At 45.9% G+C, this 24,902-nt stretch overlaps 3 protein-coding genes across 4 annotated transcripts in view; all 3 read right to left on the reverse strand.

Annotated features, from left to right (window-relative positions):
- Nucleotides 1-215: 215 nt before the first annotated feature.
- LOC144734806 (uncharacterized) lies at nt 216-6,986 on the reverse strand. The gene is made up of 3 exons (XM_078617189.1): nt 6,841-6,986; nt 6,105-6,213; nt 216-610 (listed from the first exon to the last, which is right to left on the reverse strand). The coding sequence occupies exons 2-3, from the start codon at nt 6,175-6,177 to the stop codon at nt 216-218; spliced, it is 468 nt and encodes a 155-aa protein (XP_078473315.1). The 5' UTR covers nt 6,178-6,213; nt 6,841-6,986.
- Nucleotides 6,987-7,261: 275 nt separating this feature from the next.
- TMEM267 (transmembrane protein 267) lies at nt 7,262-14,323 on the reverse strand. Its single transcript, XM_078617385.1, has 3 exons — nt 13,642-14,323; nt 11,331-11,667; nt 7,262-10,209 (listed from the first exon to the last, which is right to left on the reverse strand). Exons 1-3 carry the CDS (start codon nt 14,068-14,070, stop codon nt 10,196-10,198), a joined length of 780 nt encoding a protein of 259 aa, XP_078473511.1. The 5' UTR covers nt 14,071-14,323; the 3' UTR covers nt 7,262-10,195.
- Nucleotides 14,324-21,328: 7,005 nt separating this feature from the next.
- Nucleotides 21,329-24,902, reverse strand: part of PRPF3 (pre-mRNA processing factor 3) — a 31,167-nt gene continuing 27,593 nt past the window's right edge. For both annotated transcript variants that reach the window (XM_078617409.1, XM_078617410.1), the window contains exon 16: nt 21,329-23,871. In XM_078617409.1, the coding sequence (XP_078473535.1) occupies nt 23,722-23,871 (150 nt within the window). In that variant the 3' untranslated portion in view covers nt 21,329-23,721. The remainder of the gene's footprint in view (nt 23,872-24,902) is intronic.

A 24,902-nucleotide genomic window follows, 5' to 3' on the forward strand; every position in this document is an offset into this window, starting at 1 on the left:
GAACGAATGAACGAATCAATGAACGAACGATTGAATGAATGAACGAACGATTGAACGAATTAATGAACGAAATAATGAACGAAATAATGAACGAAATAATTAACGATTGAATGAACTAATCAACGAATTAATGAACGATTGAATGAATGAACGAACGATTGAATGAATTAATGAACGAAATAATGAACGAAATAATGAACGATTGAACGAACGAATCAACGAATTAATGAACGATTGAATGAATGAACGAACGATTGAACGAATGACAAGTCACCTCCGGTCACGATGCGCACGGCTGAGAGGATCCTTCCCGAGGGGCTCTCCACGCACTCGTAGCGACCCCCGTCGCTCGGCCCCACCGAGGGGATGAGCAGGAGCCCGGGGTCACCGGGGTCACCGGGGTCACCGGGGTCACCAGGGTCACCGGGGCTCGCGACAGCCCCGACGGGGACTGCCCCCGGGTCCACGAGGCGTCTCCAAGACAACCGCGTCCCCGTCGACTCCGGGGAGGGGCAGGGCAACGAGACGGACTTGCCCAGAGCCACGTGGAGTACGGGGGTGGTGGTGGAGGAGGTGGTGGTGGTGGTTGTAGTGGTGGTATAGGGAAAATCTGATGCGGAAATGTCGACGAGATATCGTTAATATCATTGCAATGCACGACATTGTCATGTTATCATCATCATCATTGTCGGCGTGGTTATCATAATTAATTAATCGTCATCGTTGACAACATCGTCAATATCCTCATTGTCCCTATCATTGTAGTTATCAGAATAGTCGTTGTCTTAATCATCATCATCATCATCGCTTCATCGTCTTCATTGTCATTATCGGAATCCTCATCACTGCTCTCATCTTGACTTAACGCTTTCGTGACTGCAGTGATTCATATTCTTGGGTCTCGGTAAAGTCACGTAGATGGGTTCAAATAAAACGTCGTAATTTTTTGTTATTTTTTGGTTATTTTATTTGAACCTATCTACGTGACTTTACCAAAAGACCCAAGAATACGCTCTCATCTTAATCATCATCATCACCGGCACAATCATCGGTAGGCTTCACAATCAGATTTCAATCCACGCACGCGCGCACATGAGTCGAGATCAGACCGCACGCAGCTCTTTAACAAAACAAACAAAAACGCACAAAGATCCCCCGTATAATTTCGATTTAAAGCTTTCGTGACTGCAGGGATTCATCTTCTTGGTTGATAATTGGTTTTTTACCCTTCTATCTGGCAACAAAACTGACACCTTTTTACAAGGAGTCATGTTTGAATACACCGCAATACCTGCAGTCATAATACAAACAAAAGAACATAACTCTGATAATGTGCACTGTCCTTGAAGTTGATTGGTCCACACCCGAGACAGCTTTCCTTAGAGCCTAGTCTCACATGGGTTGGACCAGATGACGCCAAACGGCGCACAACTCAACGACAATGCACCATCAGAGTATGAGAGCTCGGGGCAAGCATCTACACTATGGGAACCTCATTTGCCAGTAATATATTTTTTACTGGCAAATGAGGTTCCCATAGTGTAGATCTTCTTGGTTCTTTCGGTAAAGTCACGTAGAATGGAAATAATAAAATAATAAAAATAAAACATAATAAAATAATTCTCACGACGTTTCGGCCACAACGCAAGCAGCCGTCCTCAGGTGGAGAGCAGGTCTTCAGACTCTGTCTTCTCGACAGACCTGCTCTCCACCTGAGGACGGCTGCTTGCGTTGTGGCCGAAACGTCGTGAGAATTATTTTATTATGTTTTATTTTTATTATTTCCATTCTACGTGACTTTACCGAAAGAACTAAGAAGAAGAAAGATCCCCCGTATTGCACCTCCGATTAGCACGCGTTGGCTGTGTAATGTGCGAAAGAAGTTCAACATACACATATACAAGAGGCTGTTCGGGAAAGTGAACTTCAAACCTAGACCACTCGCGCGACTATCGCGGTCAGCCGTGCAGTGCCGGATTATCCTCGTAGCACAAGTAGCTACTACACAAGTAGCTACTACACGTGTAGCAGCTATACGTGTAGCAGCTACACGTGTAACATCTACACGTGTAGCAGCTACACGTGTAGTAGCTACATGTGTAGTAGCTACAGTAGTAGTAGCTGCTACATATGTAGTAGCTACGGACCCCGCACTTTCAAGGGCCCCGCGCTAAATGCTTTCAAGCTATCAATTCCGTTTGAGTGATTCTGCACTTGCTCTATTACTATAGTACTATACCACTATACCGCCTTCAACTTTTAGGAACGACTGGGTGTCTAAGATTAGATATTCGTCGTGTTATCTGGCTATATAGCTAATGAAAAAATACAATTACCGTACATTAATATGCAAGTTCAAAAATGTATTTATAATATTTACGTGTTTTTTTTATTTAGGGCCCCTTTGTAGCATGTTGCTTAACACCGGCACTGCAGCTGTGGCCACTCCACCGAGCTCTGTGACCCTCACTGGCGGATCGCAACGGGCTCCCCGATCTAACCCCATCACCTCCCGCAGTATCGACGAAAGACAAAGATCACCCGTGTAGCCTCAGCAGTCTTTTGGGGTCAAGTGCTGTTTACCGAGGTGCACCTAAGAAGGCCGGCGCGGCACACGAAGGGGGTGGGTGGCCATCAACCACGCCCGGCCGCCTTTATCTCCCCAGTGGCGATATTTACACAAACTATGAAAAATCTAATTTTTTATTTTACCAGGTTAGGCCCACTGAGCTACGTAGATTTTTTCAGAAGCGACTTGGCCACAAATGATAACGAAGTGGCTTATCATCGTGCGGGAATTTATATCAGTAGCCAAATGTTGTGAACGCGTGTTTCTCAGTTGTGGAGGGAGAAAACCCCGAGGACCCGGAGTGAAAATCTACGCGACCACGTGGAGAGAGACACACAAACTCCAAATATACAGCAGCAGGCGTCAGGGCCGGAATCGAACCCACGACCCCCTGTATACCAGGCGAGGCAGTTAACATCTAGCGGAGGCCCAGGACCGGTTGAGATATTCGTCACTCGTGTTGGCCGTGAGCGGGAATCGAACCCGTGTGTCTATGCCGGGTTCGTAGCGTGACGCGCGCTAACCGCTGCGCCACCGCTCCCCCCGTACAGCACCGTCGCCATCTATTGAAAGAAGTTCATATTAATTTTAGATTTGAAACTTTCGTGACTGCAAGGATTCATACTCTTAGGTTTTTATTTTTTTCGGTAAAGTCACGTAGGTAAAAAAAATAATAAAAATAAAATTAAAATAAATGAAAATAACTTAATTAAATCACGACGTTTCGGAGGCAACACAAGTCTCCGTCTTCAGGTGGGACCGTCACAGCCAAATTTACCGTATCAAGTGGCTCACTTGTGTTGCCTCCGAAACGTCGTGATTTGATTGATTTATTTTCATTTATTTTATTTTTATAATTTTTTTACCTACGTGACTTTACCGAAAAAATCCTAAGAGTAAGTTAATATTACTCTTTGGTCCTTTCGGTAAAGTCACGTAGGTAGAAAATAAATCACGACGTTTCGGGCGCAACACAAGTGTGCTTTCTCAACTGATGATGGACGCTTGTGTTGCGCCCGAAACGTCGCGATTTATTTTATTTTCTACCCACGTGACTTTACCGAAAGAACCAAAGAGTATGGATTCCTGCAGTAACGAAAGCTTAAAATCAAGATTGAATTTCGATTTAAAGCTTTCGTGACTGCAGGGATTCATATTCTTGGTTCTTTCGGTAAAGTCACGTAGAAGGGAAATAATAAAATAATACAAATTAAACATAAACTAATTCTCACGACGTTTCGGCCACAACGCAAGCAGCCGTCCTCAGGTGAAGAACCGGTCTGTTCTTCACCTGAGGACGGCTGTTTGCGTTGTGGCCGAAACGTCATGAGAATTATTTTATTATGTTTTATTTTTATTATTTTGTTATTTCCCTTCTACGTGACTTTACCGAAAGAACCAAGAATATCAAGATTGAAGTTAACATTCTTTTGTATCAATGTACTACACATTCTTAGTTGGGAGGTATTCATTTTCCATTATCTGTAATTGAGAAGTTGTTGCATGCTGATGTCAGCCACTGCTCTAGAAACGCGCCTCTTGATTGTATAGAGTCTGCTGCTGCTGCTGCTGTAAAAAGCTCACGTGGCTATAAGCCACTTTGCTTATAAAAAAAAATAGCAACGTAGTTCAGTGGGCCTTACCTGGTAAGATGAAACATCGTTTAGTTTTATTTGTATATATATATATATTTTAGTCGTGTGGTTACCTTTCCATTATTTTGCACTCAAACCGCGTGTTTTGTATTAGTTTATAGTATCGTTTGTTGATAATTGGTTTTTTACCCTTCTATCTGGCAACAAAACTGACACCTTTTTTTACAAGGAGTCATGTTTGCATAGACCACAATACCTGCAGTCATAATGCAAACAAAAAACATAACTCTGTTATGTAAAAACATAACATTATGACTGCAGGTATTGTGGTCTATGCAAACATGACTCCTTGTAAAAAAAGGTGTCAGTTTTGTTGCCAGATAAAAGGGTAAAAAACCCAATTATCATATTTTTTACTGGCAAATGAGGTTCCAATGGACTATCGTTTGTTGTTGGAACGTTTTGTGACCTGCCCCTACTGGACACGTGATCTTTAAAAATAACTTTATATCTCATCGGATTCCTCCAGTCTCAATAAATATTCAGATTGTGATTCTAAATACTGAGCGGCGGCTCAGTGTTACAATATGAAGTTACAGCTACTATGACGAAAGTCCTCAGTGCCGTACCCATCACCCCACACGGTTAACCCGTTATTCTTGCACAGGTAAATCGAGGTTTCAGGTCCGTACGGCGTACAGGTCGTTTCAATACGGGCAACAGCTAAACTATCTCTTTGTTTGTGTTGGGACTTTTTAGGATGAACGTTGAGATGTTTAAGGGGCACGGAGTAACAAATAAGGTCTACATTGGTCTAAATAAGGTAGGCACTCTAGGAACCTCATTTGCCAGTAAAAAATATGATAATTGGTTTTTTACCCTTCTATCTGGCAACAAAACTGACACTTTTTTTTACAAGGAGTCATGTTTGCATAGACCATAATACCTGCAGTCATAATGTTATGTTTTTACGTAACAGAGTTGTTTTTTGTTTGCATTATGACTGCAGGTATTGTGGTCTATGCAAACATGACTCCTTGTAAAAAAGGTGTCCGTTTTGTTGCCAGATAGAAGGGTAAAAAAACTATTATCAAGGTAGGCACTGATAAGGGGTTGACAGGCATGTCCTATACATTACACACTACTATACACTCCTACACAACTATAACACTACTATACCATATACTATCATACCTGTCAACCCATACGGTTTACTTCGTATTCTTGTACAGGGAAATTGAGTGTTTAGATCCATAAAGCGTACAGCCGTTTCAATAATGGGTTGACAGGTATGTATTGATAAATACACGAATGGTGATTGTCTTTTTGTTTTAAGCTGAGTCGACCGAGGGGAGGCCCAGGACCGGTACAAATAATCGTCACTGGTGTTGGCCGTGAGCGCGAATCGAACCCGGGTCGCCGGGTTCATAGCGCAGCGCACTAACCACGCTCCCCCCACACATAAACACACATGCAACTTTGTAGGATGAACTTTGAGATTTATATGGGCACCGGGGTGACCAATACGGTCTGAATTGGTCTATAATAAGGCAGGGCCACTGATAAGGGGTTGACGGGTTTGTAGTGGTGAGTACTAGTGGTGAGTGTAGTCGTGGTGATGGTCTATTTGTTTGTGTTTCTCCCTTGTGATGGAACTTTGTAGGATGAACGTTGAGATTCATAAGGGGCACGGGGGTGACCAATACGGTCTGAATTGGTCTGTAGCAAGGCAGGGCCACTGACAAGGAGTTGACAGGTATGTAGTGGTGAGTGTACTAGTGGTGATTGTCTATTTGTGTGTTTCTCCCTTGTGATGGGACTTTGTAGGATGAACGTTGAGATTCATAAGGGGCACGGGGTGACCAATACGGTCTGAATTGGTCTGTAACAAGGCAGGGCCACTGACAAGGGGTAGACTGGTGTGCAGTGCCATCACTCACCAGCATTGACGGACGGTTGGCTCATCAAGAGCGCGGTCATCACCAGAATGAGCGTCTTCTCCGCGCGCTCCATCGCGACCCGCGAAGATCGATCCGCAGACCCAAGCGACTGGTGGTGAATTCAGTGTTTGCAGGGGGAGTCACGGTTTTGAATGTTGCGCCATTTGGGTCGTGGTGTAATGGCAGTGTAACGGGTGATGATGATGCTGCTGCTGCTGGTGGTGTTGTGGTGCTGTTTTGGGGTGCTGTTGTGGTGGTGCTGTTGTGGTGTGGTGCTGGTGTTGTTGCGGTGGTGTTTCTCTGTACCCTGTACCACTATGCTGATGTACAATTGCCTGAATGGCAGTCAGCGTTAACATTTCCTTACAATTAGATTCTACACATACATAAGACAAAGATCCCCCGGATAGCCTTATCAGGTTGTTGAGGCAAGTGCTGTTATGAAGGCCGGTACGGCACACGAGGGGCTGGGTTATCAACAACACGCCCGTCCGCCTTTGTCTCCCCAGTGTTGATGCGTCCACACCGCACCAGGTACTCATTTGAGGCTGAGTCGACCTAAGGGAGGCCCAGGACCGGTTAAAATAATCGTCACTGGTGTTGGCCGTGAGCAGGAATCGAACTCGGGTCGCCAGGTTCACACCAGCGCACTAACCACTACACTACCGCTCCCCACATACGTATACACACACATACATATCCACATATATCCTGTAACACCTCGCCATATACTTACATGAGTACGTGACAAAGCTCTATCCTATGGTCCCTGTTAAACTTGACCTAGATATCCCGATTATAACAGACTAAGTAAGCATGAACACAAATACAGAATACTAAAAAAAAACCCCACTTCTTTTTCAACTCGTATCCTTGGTGTGAGCAGAACCAAATCGAAATGAAATCTGTCACGCGTCCTATATATATGGAAAACGGATGCAATGGTATGTATATATATTTATTTATTTTCTACAGACAATTGGGAACACAATCGTACCTCCCCGAGTTGGCTCCCACCCACCCACCCTGTAAAAACCAAGGCGCCTCCAACATCCTATCCTCCGTCTGTCAAAACATCCCCTTCACACGGGGAGGGGAGTCCCTGGCACCACGACTTCATCACGGAACTTGAGCGAGAGAATTAAAACGTGCACATCTTGTGCCGAGTAAAACCCCTGTTGACGGCCACCCATTACAACGACTAATCGCTTAACGACAGGCCTCCATTGAGTCCAATGTGCAGTGTATAGTCGTGTAGAGTATAGTGTAGTGTATAGTGTAGAGTAGAACCCGTCTTAACGACCACCCTGTCAACGACTAATCGCTTAACGACAGGCCTCCATTGAGTCCAATGTGCAGTGTATAGTCGTGTAGAGTATAGTAGTGTATAGTGTAGTGTATAGTGTAGAGTAGAACCCGTCTTAACGACCACCCTGTCAACGACTAATCGCTTAACGACAGGCCTCCATTGAGTCCAATGTGCAGTGTATAGTCGTGTAGAGTATAGTGTAGTGTATAGTGTAGAGTAGAACCCGTCTTAACGACCACCCTGTTAACGACTAATCGCTTAACGACAGGCCTCCATAGACACTTAATGTGTTCGCTTAACGACCATTTCCCCTGTTAATGACGAGCACGCGACCGCCAATTTCGGTCAATCGGCGAGCTCCAAAGTTGACTGACCAGGCCTTGGTCAACCAGCGACGTCCATTCATGAGCGTGTGGGGCATGGTTTACATTCGATGCTATTGGAACGAATTGAGCCATTCAAGTATATTTCCTATACTCGCTAAGGACCAAATCACTTAACGACCGGTTTCGTGGAACCAATTACCATCGTTAAGAAGGGTTCTCCTGTGTGTATATATATGCATGTTTATATGTATGTGTGTGGAATTGGCACAGTAGAGGGCACATCCGGTGCATCTGCCAGTCATCTCAAGTCAACCCACGGCACCTGGGTCTGTTTCGTGAGCCCCCTCTGTCAGCGAGCTTTCGACAACTTCACGTGGCCTCAAAGTGCTGCTGGCCTGGCACAGGCGCCGTGCTGATGCCGCTGCCACCGCGTGGCGGGTGCTGTTGTGTGTGGAGTGGTGGCAGTGGTTTGCTCAATCCTGGCCACGGTTCAACATCTGCGGCAAAATCAGGCGCGGTTCGTCCACGAAGGGCGTCGCCCCAACAAGCGGCAGGAGATGAGCAATTATTTTTCTAATAAAAAAAATACTTTTCCATAAATTTGTTTCGTTGCGTTTAAAACATGTAAAATGATTCTTTCAACTTATTCTAAGGTTTTTTCGGTAAAGTCACGTGGGTAAAAAAATAAAATTAATTTAATTTTTTTACCTATGTAACTTTACCGAAAAAACCTAAGAATATGAATCCTTGCAGTCACGAAAACTTCAAATCTAGATTCTTTCAACGTTAATTGCCTAATGAAGATAACATTTTAAGTTGTTCGTATTAGAAACAGCTGCAACGCCACAAGTCTGATTTGTGCTGCCTCGGAGAGGGTCTCGGGGCGGCTGTGAAGAGATTTCCCTTCATTCGTTGCGATTAGCAGCTTCGCATTGTAGCCACGTCGTTTGAGACCCATTCAGGGCGGTGGAAGAGGCGCCCGTGGCTGTGACGACCATGTCACAACACGAGGTGGCACCGTGCAAATGTAGCAGGTCCAGTCTACACCCTCTCGGCATTTGGCAGTGTCAACGGGGTTGTGTAGTGTGGACTTGAGGGTCATGGCGACAGCATTCAAGTGCTTTGTTGTTGTTTCGTGTTGTTTATAAATGCCTACCGTTAGTAGATAAGCTATATCACTTTCACGGGAATGCCGATAACATGACGAGGTTTTTCTTAATTAGAACACCATCATTTAAGAGGTCACTCGCAACATCTCCACCTAGCGGAAATGTCATGAGCCGCCACTGGGCAAAATATATCTGACTAGCTTCTAGGCCTCAAAGCGGGCCATCGTGTTACTATGTGGTCCGTGGTTTGAGGCAGAGAGTCACATGGAGATACATAATAAAAACCCACAGACTCACACAGACACCCAAAGTCTCACAAACTTAAATAGCGAGGAGCAGAAATTCTGACGGTGAAATTCAAAGTGGGCGGTGGCGTTACTCTGCCGTCCGCGGTTTGATATTGGTGACCGGAGTCACACCGTCGGTTATTCACAATCCCATTAAGGCAAAATATATACACAAAAGCACGTGCACTTGTCGCTACAGGATCCAGTTTCAGGAGGCGACAAACTCCATCTCGGGTTTTCCAGTCTCAAGTAACGCATGCAGGTGGATCGGCTGATCATTGAAATGATAACGCAACGTGTGGGGGCGGTGATGATGTTGACTAATAAATGTTTGACAATGCTGCTGCAGATGATTACGAATTAAAGACGGTGATTATGATGCTGCTGCAACTGCTGCTGATGATTGATGACTATGATGATGCTCCTGATGATGAAGACTGGTGGATGACGATTATTATGTTTATGCTGTTGATAACGATGATTATCAATGGATGACGATGGTAATGCTACAAAACTCGAAAGTGTTCTTTGGAAACATGATCATTAAATAATTTAGGATTTGCTTCAATAAGCAACAGCACACAGAAGAGGCCTATGTGTAAACTATACTCATATCACAGCTTCGTACCCAAGCTGCTAACAAGTAGGCTTTCGCGACCAATATCATCCATAATATAGGTTTTTTTGGGTAATATCGCGTAAATATAAATACAAGAACAGCATACCGGGCAATGTTGTGGATTTGCTCTCCAACACACCGGTGTGTTGTACTAGTAACGAATTGGCACGTTCTGTTTACGTGACAAACCTTGCTAATTGGCTGTGTCGGGTGGCGGCGGGTTTAACGACACATTTATATTTACGCGATCTAACCCAAAAAAATATATATATTATGGACCCAAACTGCTGCTCGCTTAACGAGTTAACACGGCTCGTAAGTAAGGTGCGGGGATCGCATGGCGAGACAGCGGACATCGGAGGAATGTTTTCGGTGTGGGCGGCAAAAACCATCCACACGCTTGCACAAAATTGATTGGTCAACGTCCCGTTCAAGTATCCTTCAGACGAAAGAACCTGCAAAACACACACACACAACACGCTTGTGAGTAGTCCGTCAACTGCACACAGTCACATTTGCAAATGCGATTTGTAACTTTGATCATTACCTGTGAAACTGACAGTTCAATGTTAACGTGCGGTGTTACTGAGGCACTCTGCGTTATCCTGCTGTGGTCTGGGACTGTTTTGTTGTTTTTGCTGCCTTGCCCAATCTCGATAAATCGGACTTGCATGATTTAACGTTTTATTAATTATTCATATTTAATGCTTTACCATTTTCTCTATTTTGCACTCCAATCGTGTTGTTGTATTATGTCCGCTTTTGTAACTTACTGACCCCGTGCCCATACTGGACATCTGTGAAAAAGAGCTTCATAGCTCATCGGATTCCTCCTGCAGTCGAAATGAAGCAGCTAAGCAAAGTACGTTGGGCTTGGGCATGACACGTCGTAGCAAGAAGGGTGATGGCCGGTTGTCAGGAATGATGATTGAAGTGGCAGCCAAGAAGATGGAGCGATGAAATCAGTTCGTGCGCAAAACGCTGGATTGATTGCTACATTGCAGGATTGTTACAGATGGTGACAGCGTCAGAAGGATTTCATCCAGCAGTGGATTGCTCATGGCTGATGACGACGATGACGATAAGGCATCCCAATGGTTGTTTACCAGATCTGCCGCAGAACAGTGCAACGGCCACCGCCGGTGGGCCGTGTTCGAAAACGGCCCACGGAAGTGGCTCTCACAGAGCTACGTTCGAGCTCCCTGCGAGTAACTTGGTCAATGCAGCAGGGTGGCAGCACTCTCCCACCCACTCCGCATATGACAGTAATGTTCGTGACATGACCGTGATACAAATATTTTAATTGTCAGAGCTGTAATTTCATTCAAATTTGAGTGTGGAACCAAAATTTATGTGACGGCTTTTCTCTCTCTCTCTCTCGTGTGTGCAGTCATTGGTGACCATCAACTCACTACACTTGGGGAGCCAATGTACTCTGTTGGGAGGTTGCCCTGACTCAAACACAGGAGCCCGTTCGACGATTTTACACCTGAGCCACAATTAAACGTGCTGCTGCTGTTGCTGCTGTCATTGCTGCTGTCATTGCTGCCGTCGCTGCTGCTGTTGTTGTTGTTACCGGCTCCGTTCGGCTGTCTCCGCTGCGCCGGCTCCCCGCTCCTCCCGCACGCGGCCAGCGCCAGCGCGGTCGCGTGCGGCAGCGCGGCCGTCAGCGCCAGGTAGGCCCAGCGCGGCAGCGGCGGCGTCGAGCCCAGCGGCCAGAGCCAGAGGCCGCGGCGGGCGCCGTCTCGCACGTGGTGAGACAGCCACGCCAGCGCCGCCAGCGCCGGCAGCCGCTCCCAGGGCCCGCCCAGCAGGCCCAGCGGACGAACCAGCACCAGCTCCAGCGAGAGGGCCAGGGCGAGCACCAGCGTGGTGTTGTGCAGGGGAGGGCGGCCACGCAGCCTGTGCAGGTCCTGCGTGGATGCCGCGTTACACGACGCCGGGTGGTTACTTTGTTGTCCTTCCCCACGCACCCCCGATCAGCACGGTTAGCTACGTACGGTGTGAAAGAAGTTCAACGTAACTGCACGCTCACTCACCGCGTGGAATTAATGCGTCGCGTTTTCGTGACAAGGCGGTTCTCTCGTCAAGGAACACTAAACTTTATTTTATCAGGTAAGGCCCACTAAGCTATGTAGCTCTTTTTCAGGAGCAACCTGGCCATTACAAATGATGGCCTAATGAAGTGGCTTATCATGTGGAAATTTATAGCAGCCAAATACTGTAAACGCCGGACGCTGATTCTAAATGGGGAAAGAAAAACCGGAGGACCTGGAGAAAATCCACACAACCACGGGGAGAGAGAGAGACACTCAAACACCAAAATATACAGGTGTCAGGGTCGGGATCCAAACCCCAACCTCCTGTATAGCAGGCGAGGTAGTTAACATCTCGCCACCACGGCACCCACTTTCCGCGCCACGTGCGGTTTGCCCCGTATTCTTGTACAGGGAAATTGTGTTTTCAGGTCCATACGGCGTACATCCGTTTCAATAGAGGCCAAAAAAAATGTGTCTTTGTTTGTGTTTCTCCCATGTGATGGGACTTTGCAGGATGAACGTTGAGATGTATAAGGGCACGGGGGTGACCAATACGGTCTGAATTGGTCTGTGTAATAAGGTAGGGCACTGATAAGTGGTTGACAGGTATGCAACACGGCTTCTGAACGTTCGATGAGGGGCCATCCATTGAGTACGTACGCATGGAGGGGGGAGTGGGGTTAACCCAAATGTGTAGCTTGTGTATGGGGGGGTCTACTGACAATGTACGCTTAGGAAACGTTGGTGGGGGGGGGGTGAAGCCTCGATAATAATTTGTCTAAATTGGCCTTCAAATGGTGAGATGGTCCAGTCGGTGGACTATCTGTTTGTTTAAACACTTCTTGGTTCTTTCGGTAAAGTCACGTAGAAGGGAAGTAATAAAATAATAAAAATAAAACATAATAAAGTAATATAATAATATATTATTTTATTACTTCCCTTCTACGTGACTTTACCGAAAGAACCAAGAAGATGAATTCCTGCAGTCACGAAAGCTTTAAATCGAAATTTAATCCTTGGTCGTTTCTGCGTGGATTAAATATCGGCCGTTCTATAGGATTCGGGGAGGGGTGCGTCATGCGTACGTACGCAGGTGGGTAGGGGGGCGGTGTAAAAGGTACGGCGTGCCTACAGGGAGGGCTCAAGTTTTGACAGATTTTTGCGTACCTACTAAATGGATGGCCCCTGATGAACTTTGGAGATACCGGATGGACCACCACCGCTCACAAACGGTACTGGAGACTGCTGTGCCTGCCACAAGCAAGGTGCAGTGCTGCTAAATGTGTTCCTCTAGCCCATTAGCATCTCTTCTGTGTTGCAAAAATTATGATGATGCCGATGTCTCCTCCATACATAACTCACACTTAATCGAAGCACCACCATCACTATTACCACCGCCAAGACAACCACCACCAAGACAACCACCGCCAAGACAACCACCGCCAAGACAACCACCGCCAAGACAACCACCACCAAGACAACCATCACCAAGACAACAACCACCAAGACAACCACCGCCAAGACAACCACCGCCAAGACAACCATCACCAAGACAACAACCACCAAGACATCCACCACCAAGACAACCACCACCAGGACAACCACCTCGAACTCCATCATCCAAAAGATCTCCCGTGTGGCCTCAACAGACTCGATGTGTCAAGTGTTGTTAGCGACTAAGCAGCACCCATGAAGGCCGGCACGGCACACGAGTGGGGGATTGGGGTGGCCAGCACCCACGCCCGGCCGCCTTTGTCTCCCGAAGGAGCGACGTTTCCCCCACACCGCACCACAGATGTCAGAGGCGACCACCATCGCTAACAACAACCACCACCACCACCATCTCACCGATATCCGGAGCGACTTGGCCATAACGAAGTGATCCAGGTCGAGGCAGCAGGCCAGGAAGCCCGCGAGCAGCACCTGAGCAGCGGCTGTACCACCACCACCTCCACCACCACTTCCTCCACCACCTCCACCACCACCGCACACGATAGCCCAGCTCCACATGGCCACGGCACCATGAACCGCGGAGTCGATCCCAGCTTTCATCAGCATCGCAAGCTCGCCACCGCCACCACCCGCCTGTAGCCTCTCGCACAGCGGGTCCGCGACGGCGCAGAAGAGAGCGAGCAGCAGGCTCGAGAGGAGAGACAAAGGCGGCAGTGGACACGACTGCCACAGCCACCGCCACCACCGCCGCTGAGTCGCCTCCGCCGCCGCCGCCTCCATCAATGGGGGCCCGGCGCGGCTTCCAGGCAAGACCGTAGGCTCCATGCGGCCTACGTGTAAAGTTGTCGCGAGCAACTTCCGAGTCGTGTTGTCAAAGCAACTGGCCGCTCTTCACCGCAGCTGGCGTGGCATTGTTAGCCGAGCGAACGACGACCCGAAGCCGCAGCGAAATCGTGAGTTTAAAGGTCTGGGATCATCACTCGTTAGCGGCATCAGCGGCCAATGTCCCCGACGCAAATCGGTGAGGGCCCTCAACGATTTTCATTTTCTCGGCCAAGTTTGGGTCACCTAGCGACGAGACGCTGTCAACGCGATTGTTTGATTGGTTTGCGTTTCAGTTTCATTTATTTTGGGTAATAACCCTGTGAGCCATTGGGCTCTTGAATCGGGTGCAACCGCAACAAACTAAAAAAAACAAAAAAAATGAACAAGAAAACATCTTAAAGTGACTCTGCGCAAACAGAAAATCCAAGAAAAAGACAGAAAAAATTGAGGATATATATGGAATAAGGTTGTCGAAATATTGGAGAACAGCAAACATAGCAGTACATATTCTTGGTTATTTCGGTAAAGTCACGTAGAAGGGAAATAATAAAATAAAATAAATATAAACCAATATTTTTTATATTTATATTATTTTATTATTTCCCTTCTACGTGACTTTACCGAAAGAACCAAGAATACGAATCCCTGCAGTCACGAAAGCTTTGAATCAAAATTTATAGCAGTACATGTCATGCCACATGCATGTCCTCAGAGATACAAATGGAAACACGTTATCAAACACAGACATGCCCCCATATCACCTGAACAGGCTGTTGGGGCAAGTGCTGTTCGCAAGAACCACCTATGAAGGCCGGCACGGCACACGAATGGGTGGGTGGCCAGCACCTCGCCCGGCCACCTTTGTTTTCCTCCTGGCGATGTTTTTTACACATCGCACCAGGTACTCATTTGAGGCTGAGTCGATCTAGGGGAGGCCCGGGACGGGTTCAGATAATCGCCACTGGTGGTGGTGGTGGTGGCCGCCAACACAGGCGAAAGTCCACACAGATTCCAGAAAAAGCACCGTACACCAACGCTGTGTGCAAAAATCCCAGTGGGATGCAAGTCAAACAACAAGTCAACTTAGATTAAGGCCATCAGTCTAACTCCGTACTACAACAAACAAACATGGTCAAGCTAAAAAAATCTTTTCGAAATCAGCAAAATAAAGCCATAAAAGCAATGTAACAGTGATCATTGGAACTGTGACCGAAATTTCACAATAAACGCCGTAAACAACATGTACCACCAAACCCTGTAGCCATAGCTGGCTGCATGAGTCACTCCACAACAGCAGGAGCATCAGTAGGCGTGCTGTGAAGGGGGATTGCACGAAACGTTGCCTCGCTATGATCGGGGCGCCGCGGTGGCTATGAGATGTTAACTACCTCGCCTGGTGTGCAGGAGGTCGTGGGTTCGAACCCGACCCTGACGACGCCTGCTGTATATTTGGAATGTGCGTGCCTCTCTCTCATCATCATCATCACGGTGGTTAGGAGATGTTAACTACCTCGCCTGGTGTGCAGGAAGTCGTGGGTTCGATCCCGACCCTGGCGACGCCTGCTGTATATTTGGAGTTTGCGTGTCTCATCATCATCATCACGGTGGTTAGGAGATGTTAACTGCCTCGCCTGGTGTGCAGGAGATTGTGGGTTTGCTTGTCAGCTTCGATGTAGTCTCTCTGTTCACCAAGGTACCTGTACCTGACACCATATCAATCATTGTAGACTTGGTCCAACAGGGACTGAATCCTAATGTACCAACTTTGGTGAGGTACTGCCTTACCCACACTTACTTCATCTGGAATGGTACATTCTACAAACAAAATGAAGGTACCCCGATGGGTTCTCCCTTATCACCAGTGGTAGCGAATGTTTTCATGGAAAAATTTGAAACAGATGCCATCCTGACATCCACCCTACGTCCTTCCCTGTGGAAGAGATACGTAGATGACACTTTCGTCATCTATGTATATCTTACGATCAGTATAGGATGGCCGGGTATAGGATGACCCCTCACGCCTCAACAGAATTCTCCCCCTTTTTCCTCATGTAGTATGGGAGGGAATGTGACCCCCCCGATGGAGGCTCGGTTAGGCATGGACCTGGGCAAAAAGGTAATTGTGCCCTTGCCCATGCAGATTACGATCAGGCGGCATACAGAAGCGCAGGAGACGTCTCGGGGAAATTCGGCCAAAGGGCAGGGAGCCAATGAGAAGCTTGTGGGGCAACGTGAATCCTGTACCCCATGGACCACTGGGGACAAAGCGTGGTTACATTGTCCCCAGGTGCCCCTGGACACGTCCGCCAAATTGCACCGGCCATGGCAGGGACCTGTTGAGGTGATTGAGGTCAGGAGGCCCCAGTGCGTGCGTATCTAAGTCGGTCGCAGGCGCCGGTTTGTGCACCCGTCACAGTTGAAACCCTATTTTCCACCTTGTGGTGACAGTTCATCTCCACCGCCTGCGTGCGGGTGTCTGATGTGTCCGGCTAGCCAGGGCGAGCAGGCACGGAGGTTGCGCCTCAGCAGGCTTCCATTAATTCGCCTGTAGGATCCTAGCGCCTGACACCCGCAGACCCACCGACGGCGCCTTCTACAGACGGACCGGGGGTGAAGGAACGGCCGTCACCTTCTTCTTATTCTTCTCGGGAGGGGCAGTGCCCGTTAAGCCATTTACACATCGTCCCAGGGGTCCCCAGGAAGCCAATCCTCGTCCCACCTGGGGGCCCGGCAGAGGTCGCAAACGGGTTTTGATTCCTTACCCGTACCCGGCCGGGTACGGGTAGGGTACGGGTATTGGGTACCTGATTGCGACCTCTGGGATGAAGCCATGTTGCAGGCGCGGGTGGGTTGATTCTAGGAACTTGAATTGTGAGAAGAGACAAGACGTTGGGAAATGAGTGACAAACAGTTACTCACCAGTGACGCACGGCCTACCCGTACCCGTACCCGGCCGCACCAGGGTCGCAAACGGGTACCCGTACCCGGCCGGGTACGGGTAGCCGGGTATCGGGTAGGGTACGGGTATCGGGTACCCGGTTGCGACCTCTGGGGCCCGGCGATGAGGACCCGCTCCAAAACTGTTAGGTTTCAATAACCCGCCCCTTTTTAATCCCGGGGGTACGGGTTCACGCTGACAGGATAAGAGATGCCCCTGGAGGGGACCTCAAGGCTGTCGTTTGGAGTGGGATCCCAAGTCGTGCTGCTGCTGGAGTCTTCATCGTCGTTCCCGTCTTCACCATCTCAGCATCGCAAGTCAGGCAGTCTGCCCAGCTGTCCTGACTGGGAGCCGTAGTTACAAAGTCTTCACTTTTTTTTTCGATTAAAAGCTTTCGTGACTGCAGGGATTCATCTTCTTGGTTCTTTCGGTAAAGTCACGTAGAATGGGAAATAATAAAATAATAAAAATAAAACATAATAAAATAATTCTCACGACGTTTCGGCCACAATGCAAGCAGCCGTCCTCAGGTGAAGAAGAGGTTTGTCTTTCCGACAAGACGCTGTCTTTCCGACAGACCTGTTCTTCACCTGAGGACGGCTGCTTGCGTTGTGGCCGAAACGTCGTGAGAATTGTATTTTATTATGTTTTATTTTCATCATTTTATTATTTCCCATTCTACGTGACTTTACCGAAAGAACCAAGAAGATTATCTGAAAGTCTTCACTGTCAGGCCGTGTTAATAAACAGAGTGCCTCCTACTCTTCGTGTCTCTGAGTCAGTCACTACATATATATACAGGACGGTTTAACACGTAGGCTTTCGCGACCAATGTTATTCATAATCAACGTTTTTGGGTTTAGATCGCGTTATTTATAAATGTGTCGTAACCCTCCACCACCTGACACGGCCAATCAGTAAAAATGTGTCACGTTGACAAAAGACAAATAGTTCACTGCTTTAGCCCACCGGTGTGTTGAAGCCACAACATTTACAATTTGAGTACGACGTTTCGCTGGTAATTGCATCCAGCATCATCGGGCAATTCGCCAGAATGGTGAGGCTCTGCTGTGTCTCCCGTACTTATATAGAGCAGCAGCAGGGTGACGTCATCATTAACTCATCAGGTGCAAAGATTCAAGGGGGGAGTGATTGTAATTATATACTAGATTAGTAATCAGGCTATTGTTACGATGCGAGTTGTAGATTAGTAATTATTTGGAATGTGTTTTATTGTGATTATGCTACATTAGTAATCAGTTAATGTTTGTTTCCCTTATAAGGAATTGTAATGTATCTTATTTAATAATACGCTTCCAGGCCGCACTAAGCCTGTAGCTGTCTGAGCGATTAAAGTTATTTCTGTTTCTCTCAATTTCAATCGATTCTCTAATTAGTCTTTGCCAGTAGTAACTAGTTTTACACAACACTTCCACGTTGTCAAAATCAATTGAGTGTCCCTGTTGGCATGCATGTTCTGCCACTGCCGACAGTTGTGTTTGTGATAGTTTAATATTTCTCTGGTGTTCTTTTAGTCTTACACTAACGTTACGCCCTGTCTGTCCAATATAGCATCTGCCACATACACAATTAATCCGATATACACCTTCTGTTGATAATTTAGGTAATTCGTCTTTAGTGCACGTTACTAGTTGTTGAATTTTGTGTACTGTACCAAATCTTACTGTAATGTTTTGCGTTTGCTAAACACGGGCTAATTTGTCAGTTACTCCTGAGATAAATGGTATTTTTATTGTTTTAATAATCTGATCGCTTTCAGCAGTGTTGCTTTGCGATCGTGATTTGGCTTTTAGTGGTCTGTTAATTTGAGCATTATTGTAGCCATTCTGTCTTAGTGCTTCTTTAACATGTTTAATCTCTCTCACTAGACTTTCACCATCTGACACTGTTTTAGCCCGATGTATGAGCGTCTTGATAAGAGAGGATTTCTGAGCTGGGTGATGATGTGAATCTGCATTCAGATAGGCATCAGTGTGCGTTTGCTTTCTGTAAACGCTGTGTGTTATTTTACCATTTATGCCATGCCCAAGTAAAATATCCCGGAACGGGAGTGTGTTATTCACCTCCATTTCCATGGTGAACTGAATGGCCGGGTTTTGTGCATTGAGATGATTTAGAAAATCGTTAAGTGTATCTTTACCATGTGGCCAGACAACCAAAGTGTCATCCACATATCTAAACCAAAAGGATGGTTTTAATGTGCTCGAGGCAAGTGCTCTGGTTTCAAAGTTTTCCATGTACAAATTTGCTATAGCAGGAGATAAAGGAGAGCCCATTGCTGCTCCCTCCCTTTGTTTAAAGAATTCGCCTCTCCATAAGAAGTAAGTGTTATTTAAACAATGGTCTGCGAGTTTCGGAATATATTTTGGTAAACCTGTATTCTTTACCAGTGTATCAAGTAATTCAAGCGACTCGCTCACTGGAACCTTAGTGAATAGCGAAACCACATCAAAACTCACCAAAATATCATTAGGGTTAAGTTTAATATCTTTGATCATATTCACAAGATGTTCTGAATTTCTTATGAATGATGATGTCCTACCGATGTAAGGCTGTATTTGTTTAGTTACATATTTTGCTAATTTATATGTGGCAGAGCCAATTGTACTGACTATAGGTCGTAAAGGGATGCCGACTTTATGGATCTTTGGTAGCCCATACAGTCTAGGTGGTTTTGAAGCCCTTGGCTTAATTAGGAATTGCTCATTTTTTGGGATTAATGAATTTGCAATGATTGCAGTAGTCTTACGTTCCAAAGTATTAGTTGGATCTCGTTTAATTTTAATGTAGGTACTTTCCTCTAATAAATCTTTAATTTTATTATCATAATCGGCTCGTGACATCACTACTGTAGTGCGGCCCTTGTCAGCTGCTAGGATTTGAATATCTTTGTTTAGACGAAGCTCTCTTAAGGCTTTTGCCTCGTTCGAGATAATATTTACTTTAGGTACTTTACTATTCTCAATAATTTTGGCAACCTCGTGTCTAGTCATCTCTGCCTCATTATGTGGAAGGAGTCTTACTGCTGATTCTACCTCAGCAATTATCTCATCCACTGGAATTGTGCGTGGGGTAACGGCAAAGTTAAGGCCTTTAGAAAGGACAGAAATCATGTCAGTGGTTAAATCAGTGTTAGTCAAGTTCATTACGGTTTTGTTTTTAAATTGTTCGTTTTTAATAGGGATTTGTTTATTGTAAAGTCTAGAAAATTTGTTAATTTGGTTAGCATTTGTTAGATTAAACACATTATCAGCCGATTGTTGTGTTATAGTTTCGATTATATTCCAATCATGCATGGACACACTATTGCTTATATTTAAATGTAAATGCTTTAGCGATTCAGAAATGTTGGATAATTCACTCCTGTTGTGTTGTATTCTCTCTATTAATAATAATTCGCTAGCTTTGTGTAGTATTTTGTTAGCCTTAGAAGATTTTATGTGATGTGTTAATTTAACTGCGTTTGGTATTATGTATATACAGGACATTGAAAATGTTTACTGTGTGTGCGCTTGCATGTACAGCAACATGACAGTCCACTGCTGGATGGGGGCTTTCCCCACACCGTGCGGATCGTGGGGGTTATAAACCCCATATTTTGCCAATCCGATCCATGTAGGATAAACGTGGGGGCATGTGTACTACCTCGCCTGGTATACAGGAGGTTCGTGGGTTCAATCCCGACCCTGGCGCCTGTATATTTGGAGTTTCCATGTTCTCCCCGTGTTCTCCCGGGAGTCATGTGGATTTTTCTCCGGGTCTTCTGGGTTTTCCCTCTACTTTAAATTCCCACGAAATAAGCCACTTTGTTGAGCTAACATTTGACATGTGGCCAGATCGCTTCTTAAAAACGAGCTAAATAACGTAGTGGGTCTTACCGGATAAAATAAAAAAAGTTTACATTAGAATGTTTTTTTTCTGCACTGCTCTCTGCTGGCCACAAACATAGCTCGCATGAAAAAAAAATAGTTTTGCCCCTTTAGGCAATAAAACAGGTGTTCAAACACCAAATAGAAACCTTTTGCAAAGAATCATGTCTGTATTCACCACACGTACTTGTGGTGAGCATGCAAACAAAAATGCTTTGATAATATAATATATGCATTGTCCTCGAAACTGATTGGCCTCGTCTCACCAGTGTCGGAGCAGAGAACACCAAAAGGCGAATGGTACCAAAGACAATGCAATATCAGGGTATTTATAACTCGGGGTGAGCAGGTACTGGCAAAAAGGTCCCATAACATCGCTCGTATTGCACACAATTCTTAAAATCCATTCACCGGGGAAGTCCATGTATGATTTTTTTTTCAATTGTTATTTTTTTTTTATTAATAAAGTATATGTACACACGTCATGAAAGCACATCTTTAAATCCCGTCTAACATCTCAAATATCAAAACGCACGCTAAAATTAGTCATTGAACAGAGGCATACTTTCTCGCTTTTATATTTGGTTGCGTCTTATGGCGATTTTTTTTGTTATTCTTCACGCACGCGTATGCCAATTCTACATGCGAATCCATGGTGGTGGTGTCTCATCTGAAGCTCTGAACCGGCATTTATTACCGTGATACAATATTTAACTACCAACGGTATGCTGACAAAAATAAAAATGATACCGACATTACTGCACAAACGTGCACGTACACATACTTCTCATTACAAAACTAATTATTTTTGTCCAATATTTAGATTCAAGGGCAGCTCACTTGACTTGAATATCCCACCCCCCTGCACTCCCAGTGAGCCAAAACGGATGGCATAGTGTAATCTAATGACAACCCAGTTTTCATAAATATTAACTTCTCTCTCTAATAAGTCCATGGGCCCCAAAGAGAAATTGGTATCACCTAAGGTAGCAAACCCATAAAGGTACCAATGTACATGGCTCAAACAGTTTTTTGAGAGCCCACTCATTTCAAATGGTTACCACAATTCACTGTTTTTGGCCACATCAACATATGGGATCAAAGAAAGTGATGCCACCGCTTCAGGTGGTACCGACAAGTGAGTTATCTCCTCCGGGCTCGTGGGCAAATACATGGCAAAGAATAAAATAGTTGGAACCCATTGGGTTGTATAGATATGAGGTGGCCTGAAAAAAAATGATAAAAGCACACTAAGTGGAGAACCCGCCAAGTACCCGAGCGAGTGTATGTTATGCACAAGTGTACAAAAGTGCGCACACAGCTAGGAATACAACATCAGTGAGAGGGGGTGGGTAGCTTTCACGGCATCGAAAGAATATTCAGGATTAAGACGGTAAAACTCGCGTGACACAAGCTGACCGCAGCGATGGTGGTGTACACATTATTGGTTCGTACACAGACTGGAGCGAGCAGTTGCCTACCCAACTGGATACAAATCTCGTGCGGATTTCTACTTTTGCCACGCACTACTGCGGGCATCAATTCTCGAGGGTGTCCACGCAGCCGTGCATGGTGGCGAAAGGTTGACAAAAAGGCTCCGAGCTAAGCCTGACCGGGAAATCCACGCTTGGGGTTACGCGTGTCTGCAAACATCGGCGATCTTTGTTGCAAAGTTTACGTTGCCAAAGATGCGATGCAATACGAGACAGACCGCACACACGTCGCATTGCAAATGCATCATGCCAAACGGTCGATTCATCTGCCTTTCAACTTGGGAGATTGTTCAGTATTATCGATTCACGCGGGGTGGGGCCTGGTGGCTCATTGATCAGTGCCAAACTGGCACCGCTGAGGGTCCTGGGTTAAAAATCATGGTTTCCGTCACCTGCGATTAAACCGGGTTCTCAAACGTAGAGATGGTCTCAGAACGGTCAACGTTGATCGCAGCAGAAAAAAAAATCCGATATCAGTTTTGTACTCAATTTTATGACTAAATATCAGTTTCACCGTCATGCGACGGACATTACTCTCATTGGCAGGGCGGGTGGAAAAGTGCCGCTCCTCTACTGTGTGGACTCGAGGTCATCTCGGATGCAAGCTGTGATATCCGCGTCTGTGGGCCATTCTTTAACATGAAGGGTGGGCCCTGCTCTGTGAGAGTTCTGAATGAACACCGCATCTCATGACATGCACAGCACAACCAGGATAAACGTAGAATTATTTTTTTCTTTTACAAAACATCAACGTTTACATGATTCTGCACTCTATCCATTAAGTTGAAGATGGTTTAAGCCGTAACTGGGGAGGAAAGGATCACAATTGTTGTGCTTTTAAGGATGTTGATAACGGTGAATGATCGTTAGGCGCGTTTCATTCCGCACGTCGCCAGCTGAGGTTACGGGAAGGGCAGTCAAGACTGTTTCCCGAAGACCGAGCACGCAAACTGGGGCGAGATCCATAGCGGGACCAAAACAACCCACGTTTTTTAATCCTTCTCTGAAAAAAAACTAAACGTACCCCGCATGCCTCCGTGATTCACTCCTGAGAATCGCGCACTAAACTTTTGCTGGCCCTTACTCCCACAACATACCGTAATAAAACAATGGACAAGGATTGAAAAGGGAGGAAGGACCAAAAAAAAATTAGTTTTTTCTTTCCTTAAATTTACAAACAAGCCAAGCCGGCCGGGCCCCCTCGCCGTCACAACTTCTTCCGCGTTAAAGAATCGTAGAAACACACAGCGAGGGAACGGCGCTGGGAAGATAGGAGGGCAACGGGAGGTTGGAGGGGGGCGTCGATTCTACAGCTAGCCTACGACGGGGCTCAGTCCTCCGTCATTTCCAGCACGGACTCGCTCAAGCACAGATCCCAGTACTGCTCCACACCGTGCTTGCGGAAATGCTCTCTCGCTAAACTCTCGGTGGGACACTGCTTGAATTTCATTTCTCCGAAGCTCCGCTCCTTGGCCGTGCCCTGCGGAAATAAGTTGCAACACAATATGCGCTCAGATTAGAATTTTTTTTTCTATTTCGTGATACTGCATTGGCAGTGGTTGTCGTTCTTCCCTCACACCTCCGATGAGCACAATTGGCTACGTACGGTGCGAAAGAAGTTAAACATGAATTTTGATTTAAAGCTTTCGTGACTGCAGGGATTCATATTCTTGGTTCTTTCAGTAAAGTCACGTAGAAGGGAAATAATAAAAATATAAAACAATAAAATTCTCACGACGTTCCGACTGCAACACAAGCAATCATCATCAGGTGTGAAATCCACAGCAAGAAAATGTTCCTGTTGTGGAAGAAATTTTTCACACCTGATGATGACTGCTTGTTTTGCAGTCAAAACGTCGTGAGAATTTTATTGTTTCATATTTTTATTATTTTATTTCCCTTCTACGTGACTTTACCAAAAGAACCAAGAATATAAGTTCAACATACATACAAGCACAAATAACAAAACATTCTAACACATTTGTCAATACCACTGTGGACAAAAAAAAACATATATTATCTCTCCGCTCCGATGAATGTCCACACGATCTCAAAACGTGAGCTTTTATAGTGCGAGCAATGAATGCCCTGAATTATATTCAAACTGCGCACACGCAATACAAGACAAACACCAATGAGTATTTAGGCACAGACAAGTTGTGTAATTTAGCAACTGCAGCTCTCTACAAATGTCTTCACCACGTGAAACGTGAGCGATCACTGTCACAACGGCATGCCATTTGGACGTGCAACTTAAGGAACGGTGGGGGTGCGACGAACTTTGGAACAAATATAACTAGGGGGGGGGGGGCACACAGGATGACAGCGTCAGCAACACGGCCGCAGAAACAAAAATGCTAACAGATTAATTATAAAGAAATGAAGTGAAACTGGTGTTTTTTGTCATCTCTGGAGAATTACCGTCGACTTTCCTGGAACTAAACAGACAGAGCGTGTGTGTGTAGAGGTTGTTTTTGTACGGATGTTGAAACCTATGGTTAATTCCCCACG

This window comes from Lampetra planeri, chromosome 53 (genome assembly GCF_965212315.1).
Source record: "Lampetra planeri chromosome 53, kcLamPlan1.2.h2, whole genome shotgun sequence".
NCBI classification, from domain to species: domain Eukaryota; kingdom Metazoa; phylum Chordata; class Hyperoartia; order Petromyzontiformes; family Petromyzontidae; genus Lampetra; species Lampetra planeri.

What these genes read in the sequence shown, in the direction of transcription:
- LOC144734806 (XM_078617189.1), bottom strand. Translation starts at nt 6,177, where the DNA reads ATGGAGCGCGCGGAGAAGACGCTCATTCTGGTGATGACCGCGCTCTTG. An exon ending in CCAACCGTCCGTCAATGCTG is followed by an intron (nt 611 to 6,104) that starts GTGAGTGATGGC and finishes TTTCCGCATCAG; the next exon opens with ATTTTCCCTATACCACCACT.
- TMEM267 (XM_078617385.1), bottom strand. Translation starts at nt 14,070, where the DNA reads ATGGAGCCTACGGTCTTGCCTGGAAGCCGCGCCGGGCCCCCATTGATG. An exon ending in CCAAGTCGCTCCGGATATCG is followed by an intron (nt 11,668 to 13,641) that starts GTGAGATGGTGG and finishes GCATCCACGCAG; the next exon opens with GACCTGCACAGGCTGCGTGG.